This window comes from Lithobates pipiens, unplaced genomic scaffold (genome assembly GCF_037356315.1).
Source record: "Lithobates pipiens isolate NorthernLeopardFrog02 unplaced genomic scaffold, aLitPip1_a1.2 Scaffold_23, whole genome shotgun sequence".
NCBI classification, from domain to species: Eukaryota; Metazoa; Chordata; class Amphibia; order Anura; family Ranidae; genus Lithobates; species Lithobates pipiens.
This window is the reverse complement of record NW_027507785.1, coordinates 41,305,640-41,325,727: the sequence shown is the minus strand read 5'-3', so window position 1 is coordinate 41,325,727 and position 20,088 is coordinate 41,305,640. Positions and strand designations below refer to the sequence as shown.

The 20,088-nt window shown below is 46.1% G+C and overlaps 1 protein-coding gene across 1 annotated transcript; it reads left to right on the top strand.

Annotated features, from left to right (window-relative positions):
• Window positions 1–9,459: 9,459 nt before the first annotated feature.
• LOC143927098 (NACHT and WD repeat domain-containing protein 2-like) lies at window positions 9,460–19,854 on the top strand. The gene is made up of 3 exons (XM_077451052.1): window positions 9,460–9,463; window positions 10,293–10,843; window positions 16,093–19,854. Exons 1-3 carry the CDS (start codon window positions 9,460–9,462, stop codon window positions 19,852–19,854), a joined length of 4,317 nt encoding a protein of 1,438 aa, XP_077307178.1.
• The last annotated feature ends 234 nt before the right edge of the window (window positions 19,855–20,088 follow it).

Here is a 20,088-nt window from a genome sequence, read left to right as displayed (position 1 = left end):
AGACTCCCAGTCTTCTTCCCTCAGGGACGGGATGTCCCTCTTCCATTTAGCGTAAAGCCAGGGCAGACTAGGCTTCCTAGAGGCAGTCAGGTGAAAATAGATTGTGGATAGGGGGGCCATTAGAAGTTTAGCAGTTAACAACGTTTCCACCGGGTCTTTCCCAAGCGTCACCCCGTCCGGGAACTGGTGCTGAAAGGCGTGCCTCAGCTGTAGAAACCGGAAAAACATCCAGTTCGGTAGTTCAAATTTAGCTTTGAGTTCGGGGAATGTACCCAACCTACCCCCTATCACCACATGCTTTAAAGTGACTATCCCCTTTCTGGCCCACACCTGGGGGTCCGGGATACTCCGAAAGTGAGACAGACTCGGATTACCCCACAGGGGCATGTGGGGAGAGACTACCCCAGAAGTCCGCTGGGCCCTCTCCACCCGACTCCACACCCGGACTGTTGTACGCATCAGGGAGGTAATGCAAGGATGCGCTCCCGCACCCCGGTAGGGCAAGTTGCTTAGAGCTGCGTAAGACCCCAGAATTGCAGCCTCCAGAGTCACCGCTGGGTTGTCCCTCGGCTGCGAGAACCACCACCGGGCAGTAACCAACACCGCTGCCCAGTAGTAGCGCTGGAAATCAGGAAGGGCGAGCCCGCCCTGCCCAACCGCCAGTTGCAGGGTGGACAGTGCCAAACGCGGCACTTTGCCCAGCCACACAAAGGAGGTAATAATAGATCTTAGCTTGTTGAAGTAAGTCACCGGGATCTCGATCGGGGTGTTTCTAAAGAGGTAAAGAAACTTCGGCAGGTAGACCATCTTAATGAGGTTCACTCTCCCCACCGGGGACAGGGGCAGCGCCCTCCAGTCCATGCAGCGCCTAGAGAATTGGGCCAATAGCGGTTTCAGGTTAAGCTCCATATACCGTGCCGTTGGGCCACCCATCCATATCCCTAAATATTTAAAGCTTTCCACCCAGACTAGCGGGTTCTGCAGATTGGGCCTAGGCCCGGACGGGCTCAAAGGGTAGATTAAGGACTTCCCCCAGTTGACTCTAACACCCGAGTACGTCCCAAAGTCGTCGACCAACCGCAAAGCCGCGGGGAGTGAAGAAGAGACATCCGTTAGATACAGAATAGTGTCATCCGCATATAAGGATATCTTCTCCTCTAACACTCCCACCCGAATGCCCCGCACCTCGGACGCATCCCGGATTCTAGTGGCCAGCGGCTCCACCGCCAGGGCGAAAAGCCCGGGCGACAGCGGGCATCCCTGTCGGGTACCCCTTCCCAGGGGGAAGGCCCGCGAGAGGGAGTTGTTTGTACGTATACGAGCAGTCGGGGAAGCATACATCAACTGCAGCCACTGAATAAACACAGGTCCAAACCCAAATTTGCGAAGGACAGCCCAGAGGTAGTCCCATTCTACCGAATCAAAAGCCTTTTCGGCATCCAGGGACACCACCACCCCCGGGCTGTCCTCCCGTGCTCCATCCAAGTGTGTCAGCAGTCTATGTATGTTGATGTCAGTCCCTCTGCCCGGCATAAAACCGGACTGGTCCGGGTGCACTAAAGCTGTGATCACCGTGTTCAGGCGCGCCGCCAGAACCTTCGCCAGGATTTTCAGATCCACATTCAGGAGAGATATGGGCCTGTACGAGGAACACAGTTCGGGATTCTTGCCAGGCTTAGGGAGGACTATAATAACCGCCTCTGACATGGACCCAGGGAGCACCCCGTCGTCTCGCGCCCGCAAAAGAACCTCTCTAAAGACAGGTAGAACGTCGTCCGCGTAATATTTAAAAAACTCCGCAGGGAACCCGTCCGGGCCAGGCGTCTTCCCCCCCTGCAACGATTTAACTGCCCGTTGGACTTCCGACAATGTGAGGGGGCTATCCAAAGTTTCCCTGGCCGTGTCAGTGAGACACGGCAGGTCTACTTGCGCCAGGTAGGAACTCAGTTCCTCCCCCGTATACCGAACTCTAGAGCTATAAAGCTCTTGATAGTAAGAGGCAAATCTAGCATTAATCAGAGACGGATCAGTTAGAATTTCCCCATCAGACGCCTGAATGCGCGAGATCGTTACCGGAGAAGAATGCTCCCGAGACAGCCAGGCCAGCAGCCTGCCACTGCGCTCACCCTGCTCAAAAATTCTCTGGCTCTGGTGGAGCAAGCGGACTTTTGTAGCGGAGGCCCGTAAAAGTTCGACATCCCTCAGAGCTTCCCTGAAACAGGCGTAGGTCTGAGGCGATCGGTCCCTAACATAACCAGACTCCAATAGGAGGACTCTGTCCTCAGCTTCCTGAAGGTCCCTCCCGACTGCCCTGCGAACCCCACCAATGCGAGCCTGCAAGTGTCCACGCATGCACACTTTGAAGGCATCCCACGTATCCGGAATGGGCACCTCCCTATCTCGCGTGCTCCAGAAATCAGCAATATCTGCCCTGCCGGGTACAGTTATCCGCGGGTCAGCAAGCCAGAATCTGGAGAGGCGCCAAAGGCTCTCTGAGGGGGGACAAGACAATTCCAACGTCAGGGAGACCGGGGCATGGTCCGAGATCCCCCTGGGTAGGATGGAGATCCCCCGCACCCTGGATAGGATAGGACCCCCCGAGTACACCAGGTCTATCCTGGAGAAAGTCTTGTAGGTCGCTGAGTGACAGGTGTAAGCCCTCAGCTGGGGATGTCGCCAACGCCATACGTCAGTGAGGTTAAACACCTCGGCCCACGCCCCCAGCGCCGAGACGGCGCTCGAGGCCTGCGACATTCTGTCCACTGCGGGGTCCGGGACCATGTTAAAGTCCCCCATCAGCAGGATATTGTCCGTGCCATATTGTGTTAATTTCGTCACAATCTGGTACAGCAATGACACCGAGGCCGGTGGAGGCAGGTATAACCCCACCAGCACCACCTCCAGGGACATAATACTGGCATGGACAATGACAAACCTCCCCATGGGGTCCACCTCCAGGGCCAATAGTTGGAAAGAGAGAGATTTGCGGACAAGAATACTCACTCCCCTCGCTAGATTCGAGTAGGTTGAATGATAGGAGTGCCCTACCCAGTTTCTGCGCAAACTCAGAACTCTGCTGCCTATTAAATGTGTCTCTTGCAAAATACAAACGTGGGGAGAGTGCTTCTGCAAAAACTGGAACACCAGCGACCTCTTAACCTTAGAGTTCAGTCCCCTGGTGTTCCAGGATATAATTTTACAGGAAGACATAAAGCACTACATACCACTTCACAGGGTCAGGCCGAGCTCCCGCCACACCGCCATCTCGTGGCCGCACCAGTACATCATTAATGGAAGACAGAAAACAATAATGACAGTTAACAAGCTGACTCATACAAACTTCAACATGTTGGAATAAAACAATAACCCCAACCCCAATCCCCCCTCCCCCCACCCCGCCACCCCCCACCCAACCCGGAGGGGGCTTCACTCCCAAACCAGAAAGGGACAACAGGCCCCCGTGGGGACGTGCACTGCAAGAGGGCACCAGAGACCCGTCCTCTGGAGAACAGTACATGGAGCGGGTAACGGAGTCCGGCAAGTCATTACAAACTAATCTCCCGGCCAAGGCCGGGGGCACTTAACTTAGAGGCCAAACCTGACATGGGAGGTGGGATAGCAATAGGGCCGCCCGCCCCCAACACAGTCAACTCGGGCGGAACCCACGGATCCGAGAGGCCGGGGGGCACCCCAACATCACAGGGGCCCCAGGGAACATCCGGCTCAAGCCAGCAGGGGTCCAATGTCAGAGATCCAGCAAGCCCCTGCAGGATCTAACCAAGGCAAGGCTACCCCACACCCCGGGACAATCAGCACAGTTCCCACCCCACCAGAACCCCCAGAGAAGCAGGATAGCCGGGGATGCCCACGCAACCGACAGGGCGGCCAGCAGTCATCACGTGCCGGCTAGACAAAAGTGGGGGGGGGGGAAGCAGCCGGGCGAGGGCAGTAAGGCGGCCCAGTTGGGATCACCGTACTTCAGGATACCGGCCATGTCCAGTTCCAAAGTCCAACGGGGCCGGAGTCAGAAGGCAGCCGAGCCGGGGGCCTACACCGACAGGGAGGGGGGGGGGGGGGAGGTGGTCCACCATAGAGTACTGGCCCGATCGGCCACCGGTCCACAGGATCCTAACGAATGGCCCCCCCGCCCCCCCCCAAAAAAACCCACCCCCCAATGAAGTAAAAAAGAAAAAAGGAAAAAATAAAACAGGATAAGGTCAAGTGGCCAACTGAGTGGCAACAAGGGCATGTCACTGGCAAATTAGTGCCGCTGCACCGTTTCAATCCAGGAGGAGGCCTCTTCCGGGGAAGTAAAGAATCTCACCCGCTCCCCGTCCTCCACCCGCAGTCGGGCCGGGAAAAGCATGCTGTATTTCAAGCCCTTGGAACGCAGCTTGGCTCGGACCCCATCAAAGGACTTGCGCTGGCGTTGCGTTTCCACGGTGTAGTCCGGGAAGATCATTATCCGCGCGTTTTCAAACTTCAGCTCCTGGACCCCTCTAGCCTCCCGCAGCACCACATCTCGATCTTTATAATGCAAAAGTTTAAAAATAAAGGTGCGAGGGGGAGCGCCCGGTGGGCCTCTGGTAGCCGGCATACGGTGGGCTCTCTCCACTGTAAAGAAGGGGGAGAACTGGGCCCTCGGTAGCAGTTCTTTAAGCAGCCTTTCTATGAAGGAAACAGGGTCAGTACCTTCAGAGCCCTCCAGAAGGCCCACGACGCGCAAATTGTTGCGCCGGTTCCGGTTCTCGGCATCCTCCGCACGGGACTCCAGGGCCTTGACTCTGATTTTCAGGGTATGGATGTCACCGGCATGGTCCCGTACCGCATCCTCCGTCGTGGACACCCGCTGCTCCACCTCCGCAACTCTACCGTGGAAGGAGTCCAAATCGCGGCGAATAAAGTCCACGTTGGTCTGCAGGTGATCCATTTTGTCCATCAGTGCTGCCTGACCCGTAGCGATGGTTTGTAGGGCTGCAGCGATGTCCGCCGTGGCCGCAGGAGGAGCGTCCGCGGCCTCCGTCTGAGACGCCATGTGACTCGAGGATTCGGCCCGGCCGCGCGCCGGGGCCCTGTCTCGTACGGCGGTAGGCTGCGAAAATCTCCGTGCGCGGCCGCCGGGCATGACCCGGGAGTCCCCGCTGCCGTCGGAATACACACCGCCACTCAGGACCACACCAATGCCGTTTAACAAGCAGGATAAGCGGCCGGACTCCGGGAGCTCTGTTACTGAGCGTCCTCTCCCAGCGCCATCTTGGACACGCCCCCCACCATATAACTGTTACAGGTGACGCTGGTTGGTTAGTTATTTTTTTATAGTTTCAGGGCACCCGCCATTTATTACCTAGTCTCACTAGTGTACCCCTAAATTTAGGGGTGTCTACTTTCCAAAATGGGGTCATTTGGGGGGGGTTTGTGCCATCTTGGCATTTTATGGCCTTCAAAACTGTAACGCCCTTAGGCCGCGTACACACGCGGGGACTGTTCGCCCAACTTTGTTCGTCAAACAGTTTGAGCGGACAGTCCGCTCAAAATTAGCATGGACGGACTTGGCCACACACGATGAACGAACAGTCCGCTGAAACTTGCGCGATGACGTGAACGGCACGTACGACGGGACTAGAAATACGACGTCCTATACACTGCAATGCAACCTTCGCCGTGTAAATCCTTTCTGAGCATGCGCGGAACTTAGTTTGACGAACAAGCCTACACACGGGCGGACTGTCCGCTCAAACCAAGTTTCAGCGGACAGTTTTACGGAATTTCCGAAAAACTTTGTTCGTCAGACTGTCCGCTGAAACTGTCGAACAGTCCCCGCGTGTGCACGCGGCCTTAGAAAGCCTGAAGGCGGTGCTTGGTTTTCGGGGCCCCGTACGAGGCTAGGCTCCAAAAAAGTCCCACATATGTGGTATCCCCGTACTCAGGAGAAGCAGCAGAATTTATTTTGGGGTGTCATTTCACATATGCCCATGGCATGTGTGAGCAATATATAATTTAGTGACAACTTTGTGAAAAAAAAAAAAAAGTTTGTAATTTTCCCGCAACTTATGGCAAAAATATTCCATGGACTCAACATGCCTCTCAGCAAATAGCTTGGGGTGTCTACTTTCTAAAATGGGGTCATTTGTGGGGGTTTTGTGCCATCTTGGCATTTTATGGCCTTCAAAACTGTAATAGGTAGTGAGAAGTGAAATCAAAAATTTACGCCCTTAGAAAGCCTGAAGGCGGTGCTTGGTTTTCGGGGCCCCGTACGCGGCTAGGCTCCCCAAAAATTTTTTTTTTGTCATTATTCAATCGCTTGAGGCAAAAAAATAAAATATTCAATGGGCTCAACATGCCTCTTATCAATTTCCTTAGGGGGTCTACTTTCCAAAATGGGGTCATTTGGGGGGGTTTTGTACTGCCCTGCCATTTTAGCACCTCAAGAAATGAGATAGGCAGTCATAAACTAAAAGCTGCGTAAATTCCAGAAAACGTACCTTAGTTTGTAGATGTGACAACTTTTGCGCAAACCAATAAATATACAGTTATTGACTTTTTTTTTACCAAAGACATGTGGCTGAATACATTTTGGCCTAAATGTATGACTAAAATTGAGTTTATTGGATTTTTCTAATAACAAAAAGTAGAAAATATCATTTTTTTTCAAAATTTGCGGTCTTTTTACGTTTATATCGCAAAAAATAAAAATCGCAGAGTCAGTCAAATACCTTTAAAAGAAAGCTCTATTTGTGGGAAAAAAAGGACGCAAATTTTGTTTGGGTACAACATTGCATGACCACGCAATTACCAGTTAAAGCAGCGCAGTGCCAAATTGTAAAAAGACCTCTGGTCATTGACCAGCAAAATGGTCCGGTCTGAAAGTGGTTAAAGTGGAGTTCCACCCTAAAGTGGAACTTCTGCTCATCGGAACCCCCCACCTCCGGTGTCACAGTTGGCACCTTTCAGGGGGAGGGGGGTGCAGATACCTGTCTAAGACAGGTATTTGCACCCACTTCTGGGCATAGACTCCCAAGGGAGTCCATGCTTCTTCCTGTCCCGCCTCGCTGTCTGCTGGGACACACACGGGTCCCAGAGACAGCGTGGACCATTCCTATTGCGCTGCGCGACTCAGCATGCACAGTAGGGAACCGGGAAGTGAAGCCGCAACCCTTCACTTCCTGATTCCCTCACGAGAATGCCGACATCACTGGACCCTGGGACAGGTGAGTGTCCATCTGACTTTTTCCAATCGTTTGTAGAGAATTACAATCGGACAAAGTGCCGTGCATCCTCAGATCAAATTACGAGACCAAAGCTATTGGCTACTAGCCTCAACGTAGTCCCGTCATAACGACCAAACGTCATCATGTTCCGCACGATCAGATTTTCCAACAACTTTGTCCAACCGTGTGTATGCAATTCCAGTTTCAGACAAAATCGGTTGGAAAAAATCTGACGGATTTTGTGGTTGGAATGTCCGACCGTGTGCACAGGGCATTAGTCGTGCACTCCACAAATCTGGCCTTTATTGAAGAGTGGCAAGAAGAAAGCCATTGTTGAAAAAAAGCCATAAGAAGTCCTGTTTTCAGTTTGTGAGAAGCCATGTGGGGGACACAGCAAACATGTGGAAGAAGGTGCTCTGGTTATATGAGACCAAAATGTAACTTTTGTCCTAAAAGCAAAAACGCTATGTGTGGCGGAAAACTAACTCTGCACATCACCCTGAACACACTATCCCCACCATGAAACATGGTGGTGGCAGCATCATGTTGTGGGGATCCTTTTATTCAGCAGGGACAGGGAAGCTGGTCAGAGTTGATGGGAAGATGGATGGAGCCAAATACACGGAAATCTTAGAAGAAAGCTTGTTAGAGTCTGCAAAAGACATGAGTCTGGGGAGGAGGTTCACCTTCCAGCAGGACAAAGACCCTAAACATGCAGCCAGAATATTAATTTGCTAATGTCACACAAGTGGGTGGGCTCGGGGCGCAGTGCTCTGCACCCTGAGACCACCCTATTTGAAGCCAATTAGAGCCTCCAGCTCTAATCACATGCTTAAAAAAAAACCCACATAGAAATCCATATGTCAAGTGCCCTGCATAGCGATTAGGGCCCGGGCACATGGATTGGGGGGGGTCGGTGATATGCGCCGACATATGCCTAATGGACGGGCTGCCACTGATGGCCTGTCAAGGAAGACCAAAAAAAAAGACAGATCAGTTGCATTTTGGATAAGGCTTTGTGGTACTGATAATTTGTCACTGTGCCAAAAGTTTTGGTGTGCATGTATTTGTTTAGGCACAGTTTTGATACAGTAATCTTATCCTAAAATCACAATTTCGCCATTCTGCCTACAGAAGAGAGATGATCTGGAGGATTTCCAGAAAATCAGCGGGTTCTTTGATGTTATAGTTCCACTGTGCATGCAGAAGGGGATTCTGGATGAAGACCAGGCAAGCAAATATTTTTCTTCAGGTAAAGTTGAAGCTTGTGTACTTAGTTCTTCCCTAGTGTTCCTCCTCCCTTGCACCTCTAAGCTAACTGCCATGTTTTACAAAACATTTTGGAAAATTTTAATTTAAAGGCCATGATTTGTTATTGTGTTTTTGTTATCCATGCAGTTGACGTTATTTTGTACAAGTCTTTAAATGAGTTGATCAAAAGCATAGCAAAAACTTTATGGTTGACCCATTGATGATCCACCTGGTCCAGGATGGTTGCTTTTGATGGGAACTGCCTTTTGTTTTCATACTTTATGAAGAAAATTGCATTCCTGAAGCTGTTTCAGTCGGTATCATGACAAAAGAACGAAATCATAGAGTCTCTAATGCAGCCTCTCTCAACCTTTTCACCCCAATGAACCCTTGACATCATTCTAGGTCTCAGGGAAACTATGCTAAAACCCATTCATTTGGGGACAGTGGAAATAATGCTCCTTGCATTGGTAGGCAGTGGAAAGAATATGATCCGTCTGCCCTCCCACCCCCACCTTACATTGGTTGTCACAATTACAGGATTATAGACAGCTAAAAGGACCATTGGTGTCCTGAAGCTGGCTCTGCCAAGTGGCACTAGAACTATGCAGGTACCATCAAATGGGGGCCAATTAACCACCACTCGAGGAACCCCTTGAAACTTCTGGACAAAAAAAAAATAAAAAAAAAAAAAAAATATATATATATATATATATATATATATATATATATATAGCCCTTCCAGTTCATCTTGGACCACAAGTCAATTAGTTCTTATGCTGTGGATAAGACAGTGGAAGTGGTAGTTTTTGCAAAAGCCAAGGAGCAGGGCTGACACCACAAAAATACTATGTGTTGTCAGCCCCCAATAGGAATTGAAGAGCTAAGTGCATTTCTAGTAGATCAACAGATATTTTTCTATACTTTTAAGGGTATTTAAAGCAGTGCCTAGACAAAGTCCTTTAGCACACAAGGCAAAAATGTGAATTACTTTAGCACCATGGGTTGCAATTCTTCTCCAATATGCATCCTCCTGCTGGAGCACCCAAAGCGGTCACATTTTCTGCCTACGCTTTAAGGTATAATTAAAACCAAAACTTTTTTTTTTTTTTTTGGGATATAGAATGAAATTTCCAAAACCCCTGTCAGGGAGTTTTTACCACCTGTGCCCTAATTGGTGGAATTCCATTCACTTATTTATCAGACACAAGTGAAAACTACTTTGCAACAGGAGTCCTCATTGGAAGGTTTTTTCCTCTATTCAGTTACAGCTCAGAATTGTGGACATTCCCCCACTCCAAGTCCTGGTTACACTGTCCATGAGACAAATAAAGGCAATGTTGTTAATTTACTAAATGAAAATAGGCTGTTTACTTTGCAAGGAAATTTCCCCCAGAGCTTAGTGAATGTGGTGAAAATTCGCTTTGCAAAGAATACCCAATCACGTATAAGAACAAGTAAAAAAAAATTATTTTTGCTTCCGCATAATTGAATGATGGAAGTCAGCAAAGTGTCACTTCATTCGCTAGGGTAAGTGAAAGTTCCCCTGAAAAGTGAATAGTCTATTTGCCTTTTGTAAATTAGCATTTCCATAACAGTGACCTAGACAGAAATAAAGACCTGGCAGAGGTCCCAACCCTTCTCCACTCCATCCCTGAAAAAGTTCTGGCTTTAGTTACAGTTATAATTTTTAAGTCTTGCTTGTGAAAGATATTTGCCCCCAGCTTGCACGTCAGAGACTCATAAGCCTTGTAGTGAACAGAGATTATGGTTTTGCAATTAATTTTACAAAAATATCCATGTTATTATACTCATGTTTTTTATGTCTTTTAGCCCTTGAGAATGAGTTGGTTTTTGTTTTACAACACTATCCTGATGTGCTGGAAAAATGTATCTGCTATATTCACAAGGTTCCGTTTGAAGCTTACCAGAAACAAAGACGAAAAACGGAACTGACAGAGAGTGAATTCTGTGATGGGTACTCCAGGCTTTGTCATCTGAGGGACACTGTCATCCCATCACTGGTCCACGATGATGGTCTTCAGGTGTACAACACCACCACAACATGTGACATTAAGGTTGGCTATACAAAAAAGAGGAAGCAGCTGTATGTTGAAGGTCTGTGCAGACAGTTCTATGGGGACATGGTGAAGTTGATTGACAGTCAAATCAGAAGATGTCAACAACCAATGAAGAACGGGATGGAGGAAATCTTGCAACACCTCTCTTTTTGTACCATGTACTCTGACCTGCAACAATATGAGTTCCGAGAGGCAGAGGCCATTAAAAATTACATTCTTCAGGATAAGTCTTTGAAGCCAATGGTGGTGGTTGGAGAACCAGGTTGTGGAAAGACTGTCCTCCTGGCTTCTTGTGCAAGGATGGTAATTCTATATATTTCTAAAGATACACAAACCACGATCCCTTTACCTAGTGTATCATCACAGCGCTCAAATTACCCAAATTCTACACCTTAGCTGCCACTTACCATAAAATATCAAATATATAAAGGTGCATACAAACTAATTCTAAAATTTCAATTAACTAATTGGTTGCACGTGGCGCTATTACCTGTGTTACCTTTCAGTAAACGCTACCTCACCTCCTAAGTGATCCTATCTAAATCCAAAAAATGTGTTGTAAATTACAAACAAAACATTACATAGATCATTATCACTCAGTGAATACTCAAATTTGCATTTAAATTATACACACAGTGACAAGTATAAACAGATGTGAATATAGTCCATCCACCAAACAATATTAATAGTAGATATCCAGATTACAAAAAGTCCTTCTATAAATGTGTGAACAAATCTCCAGTGTTCAAATCTCTTTTTACAAGTGACTCCTTCACCACACCATCCGTGCTTGTGATCCCCCCTTCGTGAAAACACTCACCGACTGATAAGCCTTACACTCTCGTGTGAGGCCAAAAGGGCTTTCAAAAAACCTCTCAAGAGGTAGTTCAGACACCAGCACATCCGATTAGATCTTCTCCACTTAAGCACTTCAATGCATATATATATACCTCAAAGAGAAATCAAAGAGGGAGACCCCAATAGTGTAATACTGCAATCACTTTTTAATGTTAAAAATCTCACTCTTCGCTGAATATTGAGCTGACATACACGGAGCTGGGAAGGAGGTCTAGGACTAAGAGGACTGAATCATTTGGCTTGAAGGCGCCCTTTTCGAACGGACCTGCTGTGTGGGACCAGGCGGGACGATTAAGCGATCCAGCACCTTATCTAATGAGTCCGCTGTGACCACCAATGCCCCGACGTATTCAGAATAGTGCTGTGGAGTGGAAATGTGAAGCGAGTCTTTTTACCCTTTTGAAGTGATTTAACCTTTTTGAGTTCATGTGAGTGCATAAAGAGTGAGATTTTTAACATTAAAAAGTGATTGCAGTATTACACTATTGGGGTCTCCCTCTTTGATTTCTCTTTGAGGTATATATATATATGCATTGAAGTGCTTAAGTGGAGAAGATCTAATCGGATGTGCTGGTGTCTGAACTACCTCTTGAGAGGTTTTTTGAAAGCCCTTTTGGCCTCACACGAGAGTGTAAGGCCGCGTACACACGCGCGGACTGTTGGCCCAACTTTGTCCGTCCAACAGTTTGAGCGAACAGTCCGCTCAAACTTAGCATGGACGGACATGGCCACACACGACGAACGAACAGTTTGCTGAAACCGTGCGCGATGATGTGAACGGCACGTACGACGGGACGCAAAATACGACGTCCTATACACTGCATTATAACTTTCGGCTTGAAAATCCTTTCTGAGCATGCGCGGAACTTAGTTTGACGAACAAGCCTACACACGGGCGGACTGTTCGTTGAAACAAGGTTTCAGCGGACAGTTTTTCGGAATTTCCGTAAAACCTTGTCCGTCCAACTGTCCGCTGAAACTGTCCGCTGAAAGCCCACACACAAGCGGACTGTCCGCCCAAACACTGTTCAGCGGACAAAGTTGGGCGAACAGTCCGCGCGTGTGTACGCGGCCTAAGGCTTATCAGTCGATGAGTGTTTTCACGAAGGGGGGATCACAAGCACGGATGGTGTGGTGAAGGAGTCACTTGTAAAAAGAGATTTGAACACTGGAGATTTGTTCACGCATTTATAGAAGGACTTTTTGTAATCTGGATGTCTACTATTAATATTGTTTGGTGGATGGACTATATTCACATCTGTTTATACTTGTCACTGTGTGTATAATTTAAATGCAAATTTGAGTATTCACTGAGTGATAATGATCTATGTAATGTTTTGTTTGTAATTTACAACACATTTTTTGGATTTAGATAGGATCACTTAGGAGGTGAGGTAGCGTTTACTGAAAGGTAACACAGGTAATAGCGCCACGTGCAACCAATTAGTTAATTGAAATTTTAGAATTAGTTTGTATGCACCTTTATATATAAGGATGGTAATTCGCCAACTTTACTGTCATGATTGTGTACTTTCACCAGTACAGAAATATGTGTGCAGTTCTACTTTAGATTCTAAAGCTGTAGGTCTCTGCTACAGGCGCAACCAATTGTTAGATTTGTAGTGAATGACAACAGATTTAAAGTCCTACATGGGTTTTAGGTCCTACATTGCAGCAACTACTGTACCTCCAAAAGGACTAGCACAGAAGTTACATTACAGCAGAATAAAAATTAAAACACCTGTAGCAGAATCTCAGACCTCTTCCAGTCTAATGGGTACCTTCAAGGCCAAAGATAACTGACATCCTTAAATAAGTGGTGGGTTGTGAGGCATAGTGGGTACAAAGGTGGTAAAAGTCATTGGGCGCCAGACACTTCTTGGATGTAAAAGAGGTTTTATATCTTTGACAGTCCTTTTTATATTTTCTATGGGGAAGAGGGTTAGGGCCAGGACACCCTTAAGTAGTTGCAATTTGAAATGGCAGACTCTGAGACAATAGACTCAATAGGAGAACAGCCGTACAGGGAAAGGACCTAGCAAGGTGCCACTTCTGCACATGCAGGATTTCTGTCTCTTATGGTAACAGTACTTAAACAGTTCCTAACTCAAAGTAACAGTTCTCTCAGCTGTACTACAACTTCTCCTTGTAGTTCTTCATCCCCTTGAGCTCCTGGTCTCTCACTGGACCCTCTGATTCACTAACTCTAAATCCCGTGAGCTCCTCAAGGATTTAGCGGTGGTATCTCCCTCAAGCGTCACCCACGCTTTCCTGCTGGGTCCCTAGCTTGGCACTTCGGATACCTTCAAGCTTCACCCCTGCTGACCTGCTCAGATTCTTCACCATGCCGGTTCGGTGAGAATACTGCTCTGGTATTTGCTTCAGTTACTCGCTGTGGTCCCTGGTAAAGGTGATTGGTCCCTTTGTGGCGACAGCCTCCCTTCTACCTCCGACCACTGACAGATTCTCTGACCGGCAGAACATCACTTTTGGTTGGACTGAAAGCTGCAGTCCCAACCCTACACTGCCCTCTTACTTCTGGATAGGCCCTGACACAGCCTGGCAGCCTGGTGCCCCCGGGATAGACCCAATCTCTGGTCTAGCAACCTGGGGCGTACAACACCCATCCATCCAGACAGCGGTTTGGGTGGCACACAAGAACATGGATCACCTGACCTCACCCAAATATATAGGCTCTCCCAGCAGACCAAAGGATTCAACAAAATCCCTGACCATTGGCTGAGATATACCCATAACCTGACCTTGAGTTGTCCTTCTCAATCTAATACCTCCAAGTGCCCAGCCACCTCGTGGTAGAAGAGGAAAGTACAACCAGGTCAAACTTAGGGAGAAGTCAATGGACCCTAGTAATTTTTTTGTAAATTTATTTTTATTAACAGTTTTTCAACACAAACAACACATATAACATATGACCCAGACCCCACCCCCCCCCCCCTCCCACCCATACCCCTGTGCAGCCCCCCAGTCAAATACAAATCACAGAACATATACATTAGTCGTATCCCTCAGAGAAAAACTGGCTCCCCAAAAAGTAATGATGCACCCTGACTCCGCATGTACAACAGAAAGACCCTTAGGTCTCATAGCATCAACCTGCCCCGTGCGCCCATTGGCTATCCAGGAGTCCTCTCCCCACTCAGCAAACTAATTCAAAGTATCTTTGGCATCCAGCCAGCCCTGCCACACTTTCTCAAATTTTTTGGAGCATCCCCTACTAAGGTACGTGGCCCTGTATAGTGGAAGTGCTTTGTTAATCAGGCTTTTCCAATAGGACACAGTAGGTGGTTCAGGCTTTTTCCAATATAGCAGGATGGCTTAATGGACCCTAGTAATTAAATACAGTAGCTACTCCTGACAAGGAATTTGGTGAGGTGCTCCCCGACTAAACCCCAGGGTGCTACACACCATTTAGTCCTTTTATTTATAGTTTAAAAAAAGCCCAACTCCATAGGGATAAATACTATTGTTTTGGATAGAGCATGAAAGGTATAGCAAGGTAGGCAACTTTTTAGAGGTTGAGATCTACTTGGAAAACATGGAGGAATTTAAAGATCCCGGGAGTGGCGGTGACTTTAAAAAAAAAAACAAAAAAACAAAAAAAAAAAAAACTACCAAGTCCCCAATAAAAAGACAGCATGAAGAACACATTGCGTCACAGTAGTGTCCTCTACCCCCTTTCAGATCACTCCCTCATTCAGTAGTTTCCTCTGCCCACCTTCACATAAAGTGATGTACTCTACCCCCCAAAACAGTGTCCCCTGACCCCTCCCCACTGTAGTGTCCTCTGCTCTTCCCAAAGCAGTGTCATCTGCCCCCCCCCCCCCCACAGTAGTGACTTCTGCCCCTAAGCAACACTCATATGCCAGAAAGTGCACTGCTATTTTTCAGGAGAAACGTAGACTTTTCAGGGCACTGAATAGGCACAATTACCATTTCCAAACATTCCATGTGAGATAGCAAATCTTCACTTCATGCGTTGACTACAGCAACAGAATAAAGCAAGTGCAATCATCTAATTAGGTTACAGCAATATAATTGAAAAATGTTCTAAATGCCAAATGTATTCCTTGTATTGTGCAGGTAAAAAAATGTACATTCATAATTTGTTTTGTTAGGAGCTCGTAAAGCATTTCACGCAGGATCAGCAGATTGTGGGTGTAATGCCACGGTCCGGCAGACTGTGTGTTCCTGTCTGCCCATGCCTGTATGGGTAGGCAGTTACTGAAAGACAGGAAGCTCAATTAACTCCCTAGAGCAGGGGTCTCCAAACTGCCACCCGGGGGCCAGATGCGGCCCTTTGCTTGCCTTTTTCTGGCTCTTGGGGCACTTTTTCTTCCACTGATACAAGACACCATTCCTCCCTCTGATACCAACAATAGAGGAATATTCCTGCTACTAACATAAACAATGGGGCACTATTTTTCCCATTGCTGCCAACGATGGGGCACTATTCCTCAAACTGACACCAGGGTTGGAGCACTAGTAATCCCACCAACACCAACGATGGGGCACTATTTCTCCCACTGACACCAACAACGGGGCACACCTTAAATATGGGTGTAACGTGTTCAGAAAGGTGAATTTATCCTTTAATGTATAGTCATAAAAAATGAAAATTATTTTATGAAAAGTAAATGGTCTCTGTATCTGAATTATTTTTTGTTTGTTTCCAGGTACGTTTATGGCTTAGAGACTGTGATCCAATAGTGGTAGTTCGATTTGCACTTGCATTTGGAGAATCCTTGACTCTTTGCCGGCTATTGACAGGACTGTGCCAACAGTTATCAGACATCTACATGGCACAAGTTCCTTTACATCTTGATGATATCAATAAGATAACAGGATCCTTTCATAGTTTGCTGTCACTGGCCTCCATGGAAAGACCTCTTGTCCTAATAGTTGATGGCATAGATAATCTCACTCATTGTGATTCTGGTGACATTTTTTGTTGGTTGCCTTCCCTTCTTCCAGAGTTCTCAAAAATAATTTTATCCATGTCCCAGGAATTTTTTTTAGATCAGAATTCCTGTCAGAAATTGAGACAGGTCTACTCAATCACAGTGCGGCCAACAAGGAAAGACTGCAATGACAATCTCAAGGTGAATCTTTTAAAAGAAAGAAGGAAAATCACTTCTGGACAACAAGTTTATGTTAACAGATCCCTGACCAATTGTGCTACACCTCTTCAGATGCATCTGGTGTTTAAGGAAGTCATGGGATGGAAATCCCACCAAGATGTTGATGAACAATCCCTTGGCCAAAGCATCTATGAACTAACTGAAAGATTATTCCATAAATTGGAAATTAAATATGGTTATGAGCTTGTCTTCAGAGCATTAAGCTACATAACATTGTCAAGATCTGGGATTGGAGAAGCAGAGCTTGTAGATGTATTGTCAGCAGATAACATGGCCCTTGCCCAGTTGTATCATGTGTATGACAGTGTGCCTAGCTTGAGAATCCCTGACTGGCTTGTATCCAATATCTTACTTGACCTCAAGGGTTGTGTTTCATCTAGGATAATTATGGGCTGCAGATTAATATGGTGGACAAACAGGCTTTACCAGCAAGTTGTTACTAAGTGGTATCTCAGTGACCAGGAGGTAATAAGGAACTTGCATGAAAATATGTGTGACTATTTTAGTGGACGTTGGGCCGGCAGAAGAGCCAAGTCGATTACTGTGAAACCTACAATAAACTTGCAGAGTGAAAAACGTAAGTTAAAATCAATCACTAAAGCACAAGACAAACTTTACATTGACCGTCGGCTTCCATCTCAACCTTGGTTCTTTGTTGTACGTTCTGGAATGGAACAAACATTAATTGGGAATACAAAAAAAGCTTTTGATTTACCTTATCATCTAAAAGAATGTGGAAAACTAGATGGCTTATACAATAATGTTTTGATGGTTCTTGCTTATTACAAAACCCTCCTAAAATCTGGTCACCTCAATGCCTTGATTTGGAGTGTAAAAGATGCAGCCACACAGATTGGAAGGGAAGAAGTCACCCTAATCTCCAACATACTTCAAGAAGCAAGGTGTCTGCTGACTGACAGTCCTAATGCTTTTGAAGTAATCGTACAGTCCAAACTGGTGCCTCTCTTGTCTGTATATCCTTGTATTTTTAGGTTTGCCAAGAAAATCATTTCTGAAAGCATCAAAAGTTCTTCCATGGTCATCTGGAATTCTGCCCTTTTTAAAATACCAGCTATTAAAATTCACTTCCAAGAATCATCTCAAATTGTCAGCATCCTGAGTGCAAAAACAAAACCCGAACTAATTGTGGTTTTTCAAAATGGCCATATTTACACTTGGTGTAAGGGAAAGCATACGGATTTAGAGCACAAGATCTCACTCGACATAGAAATTATTGGTGCCACTTTAGATAGTAAAGATAGCTATTTAGCACTTTGCACCAGTAAACAATCAATTATCCTTCTTGACTATTCTTCCTGGGCGCTTTTGAATGAGATTTTTCATGTCCCTAGGGAAAATGTGCTTACCCCAAAAACGTATCACCCAGCTAACAATTTTCTGTTTGTTTGGTATGAAAACACGCAGCGGGTCACAATTTTCAATATTCTTTCTGGTGAAAAGCTAAAAGAACTTTATTTTGACCAAAAATTTAATTACTTTGCATGTATTGGCGAGGGGCAATATTTATCTTTGCAGCAATCAAACACACTTCATCTTTATAGCACTATAAATGTTTGCCAAAAAATAATCCTGCAGATGGACACTTTGAAGCATGTCATATTTGATGTTTACATACACGAATTGTGTGTGATTGTGATTGACAAATTTGGCAATATCAGATTATGGAACATAGAAGATCCATGTAAGCCACAGCTTTTGGATGAACTTTACTCTACTGATGTACAGGAAGAGGTGTGTTTTACGGAATATGCTTCCAAGATGATTTTAATCTGCAGATCCACCACCTTCGAAGTGTGGAAAACATCAACATGGGAGAAGGTCAGCTTCAAGAGTCCACACCAGGACAAATTTATGTTTTGCGCATTTTCTCACTGTGGAGATGTGATTATTGCTGCAGTGGAAAATGTTCACTCTTTGTTTGTCTGGAGTATTGAAAATGGACAATTGATTTCCATGGTTAATCTTGAATGTCAAGTGTCATTACTCATAAAGAGCTTGGAACTCAACTTATTGGGAACAGTAACCAAAAGCAATTCACTGACGTTGTGGGATATGAAATCAGTCAGCATTCCAACTGCTTGCTTTCAGACTGGAAGGCCATTCCAGTCGTTAATCCTTTGTCCCCTGGGCAGCCATGCCTACACATCAGATGGTTCAGATATTGTCTGCAAATGGCACATTCCAAGCTGTAGGTTGTTAGCCTTTTTTCAGCACAGAGATGTTGTAGAAATGATGAGAGTTAGCCCAAATGGAGAACTTTTGATAACGTCAGAAACATCAGGAGAAATTTACATCTGGGAGTTGGACTCTGGAATAAACACACATTGCATCCACAGCAGTCCTATATCTCAGATGCTTATAACACCAAATAGTAGTTTTATGGTAACCCTTTGTGAAGGTGGGGGTTCAATGGTGTGGAGGCCCTCAACGGGGTCTTCAGTATGCAAGATACTTACATTTGTAAGTTCGGCAGTCATAACTCCAGAAGGCACCTTTGTTATCGGTGTGAATAATAACAGACTTCTAGCTATCAACTTATGGTCTGGATTTGTATGTAAGAGCTTCTGCTGTGATGATGGAACTAGTTCCATTGCAGCTTTTCAGTGTCTTGCCAACCACCCTGATTTTATTGTATTGCTGACCTCAAATGCCGATCTCTACACATGGAATGTGGTGGAAGAAACGGTGTGCCACCATGTCAAGCTATCCATTCAACTTTCACTTCCTCTTCCTTTGTTTCAAATTTCATCCAATGGAGATTTTATTGTTATAACCCTCAGTGGAACAATCAATGTGATCAATTCATTGGTAAGAAAACATTATGTCTTGCATATTCCCACCTCCATATTGCATCAACACCTGACCAAAGATGGTAAATACCTCATTTACATTTGTCATGAACGGTCAAGTAAATGCAATTGTGATTTTCATGTCAACCCTGTACTTAACATGATAGAAGTACACAGCGGAAAAAAGATTGTCCAATACCACCTTGGTAAAATGCCGTGTGTCATGATGGCATTGGATGAGTATGGTATGGTGTGTGTTGGATTTGAAGATGGGACCCTTGGCTTGTTCTCAGTAGCTGGGAAGTGGAAGGGTAGTAAGATGCTGAAAGACTTCCTCTCCTTCAGCAGTAGGGAAGAATCCACTGATATGGAATGTGTACAGATTTACAAGTGTAAATCATCTACAGATATATTGTGGGACGATTCTGTGAGTTCTGACTTCAGTCTTGGCTGTTCATTAGATGAAGAAACTGTATTGATAGACTGAGGGGGAGATTTACTAATACTGGTGTGCTCAGAATCTGGTGCAGCTGTGCATGGTAACCAGTCAGCTTCTGAATTCAGCTTGGTCAATTAAAGTGGTTGTAAACCCACTTTGAAAAAAAAACTAACACCTGCAAGACAAAGTCATAATGAGTTAGTATGCATAGCATACTAGCTCATTATGTAATACTCACCTGAGATAGAAGCGCTGTACTCAGCACCGGCTGGTGACATCACT

Bases quoted from the DNA above. Each gene is read 5' to 3' on its own strand.
- LOC143927098 (XM_077451052.1), top strand. The intron at 10,844-16,092 runs GTAATTCTATAT...GTTTGTTTCCAG, and splicing joins TGGCTTCTTGTGCAAGGATG to GTACGTTTATGGCTTAGAGA.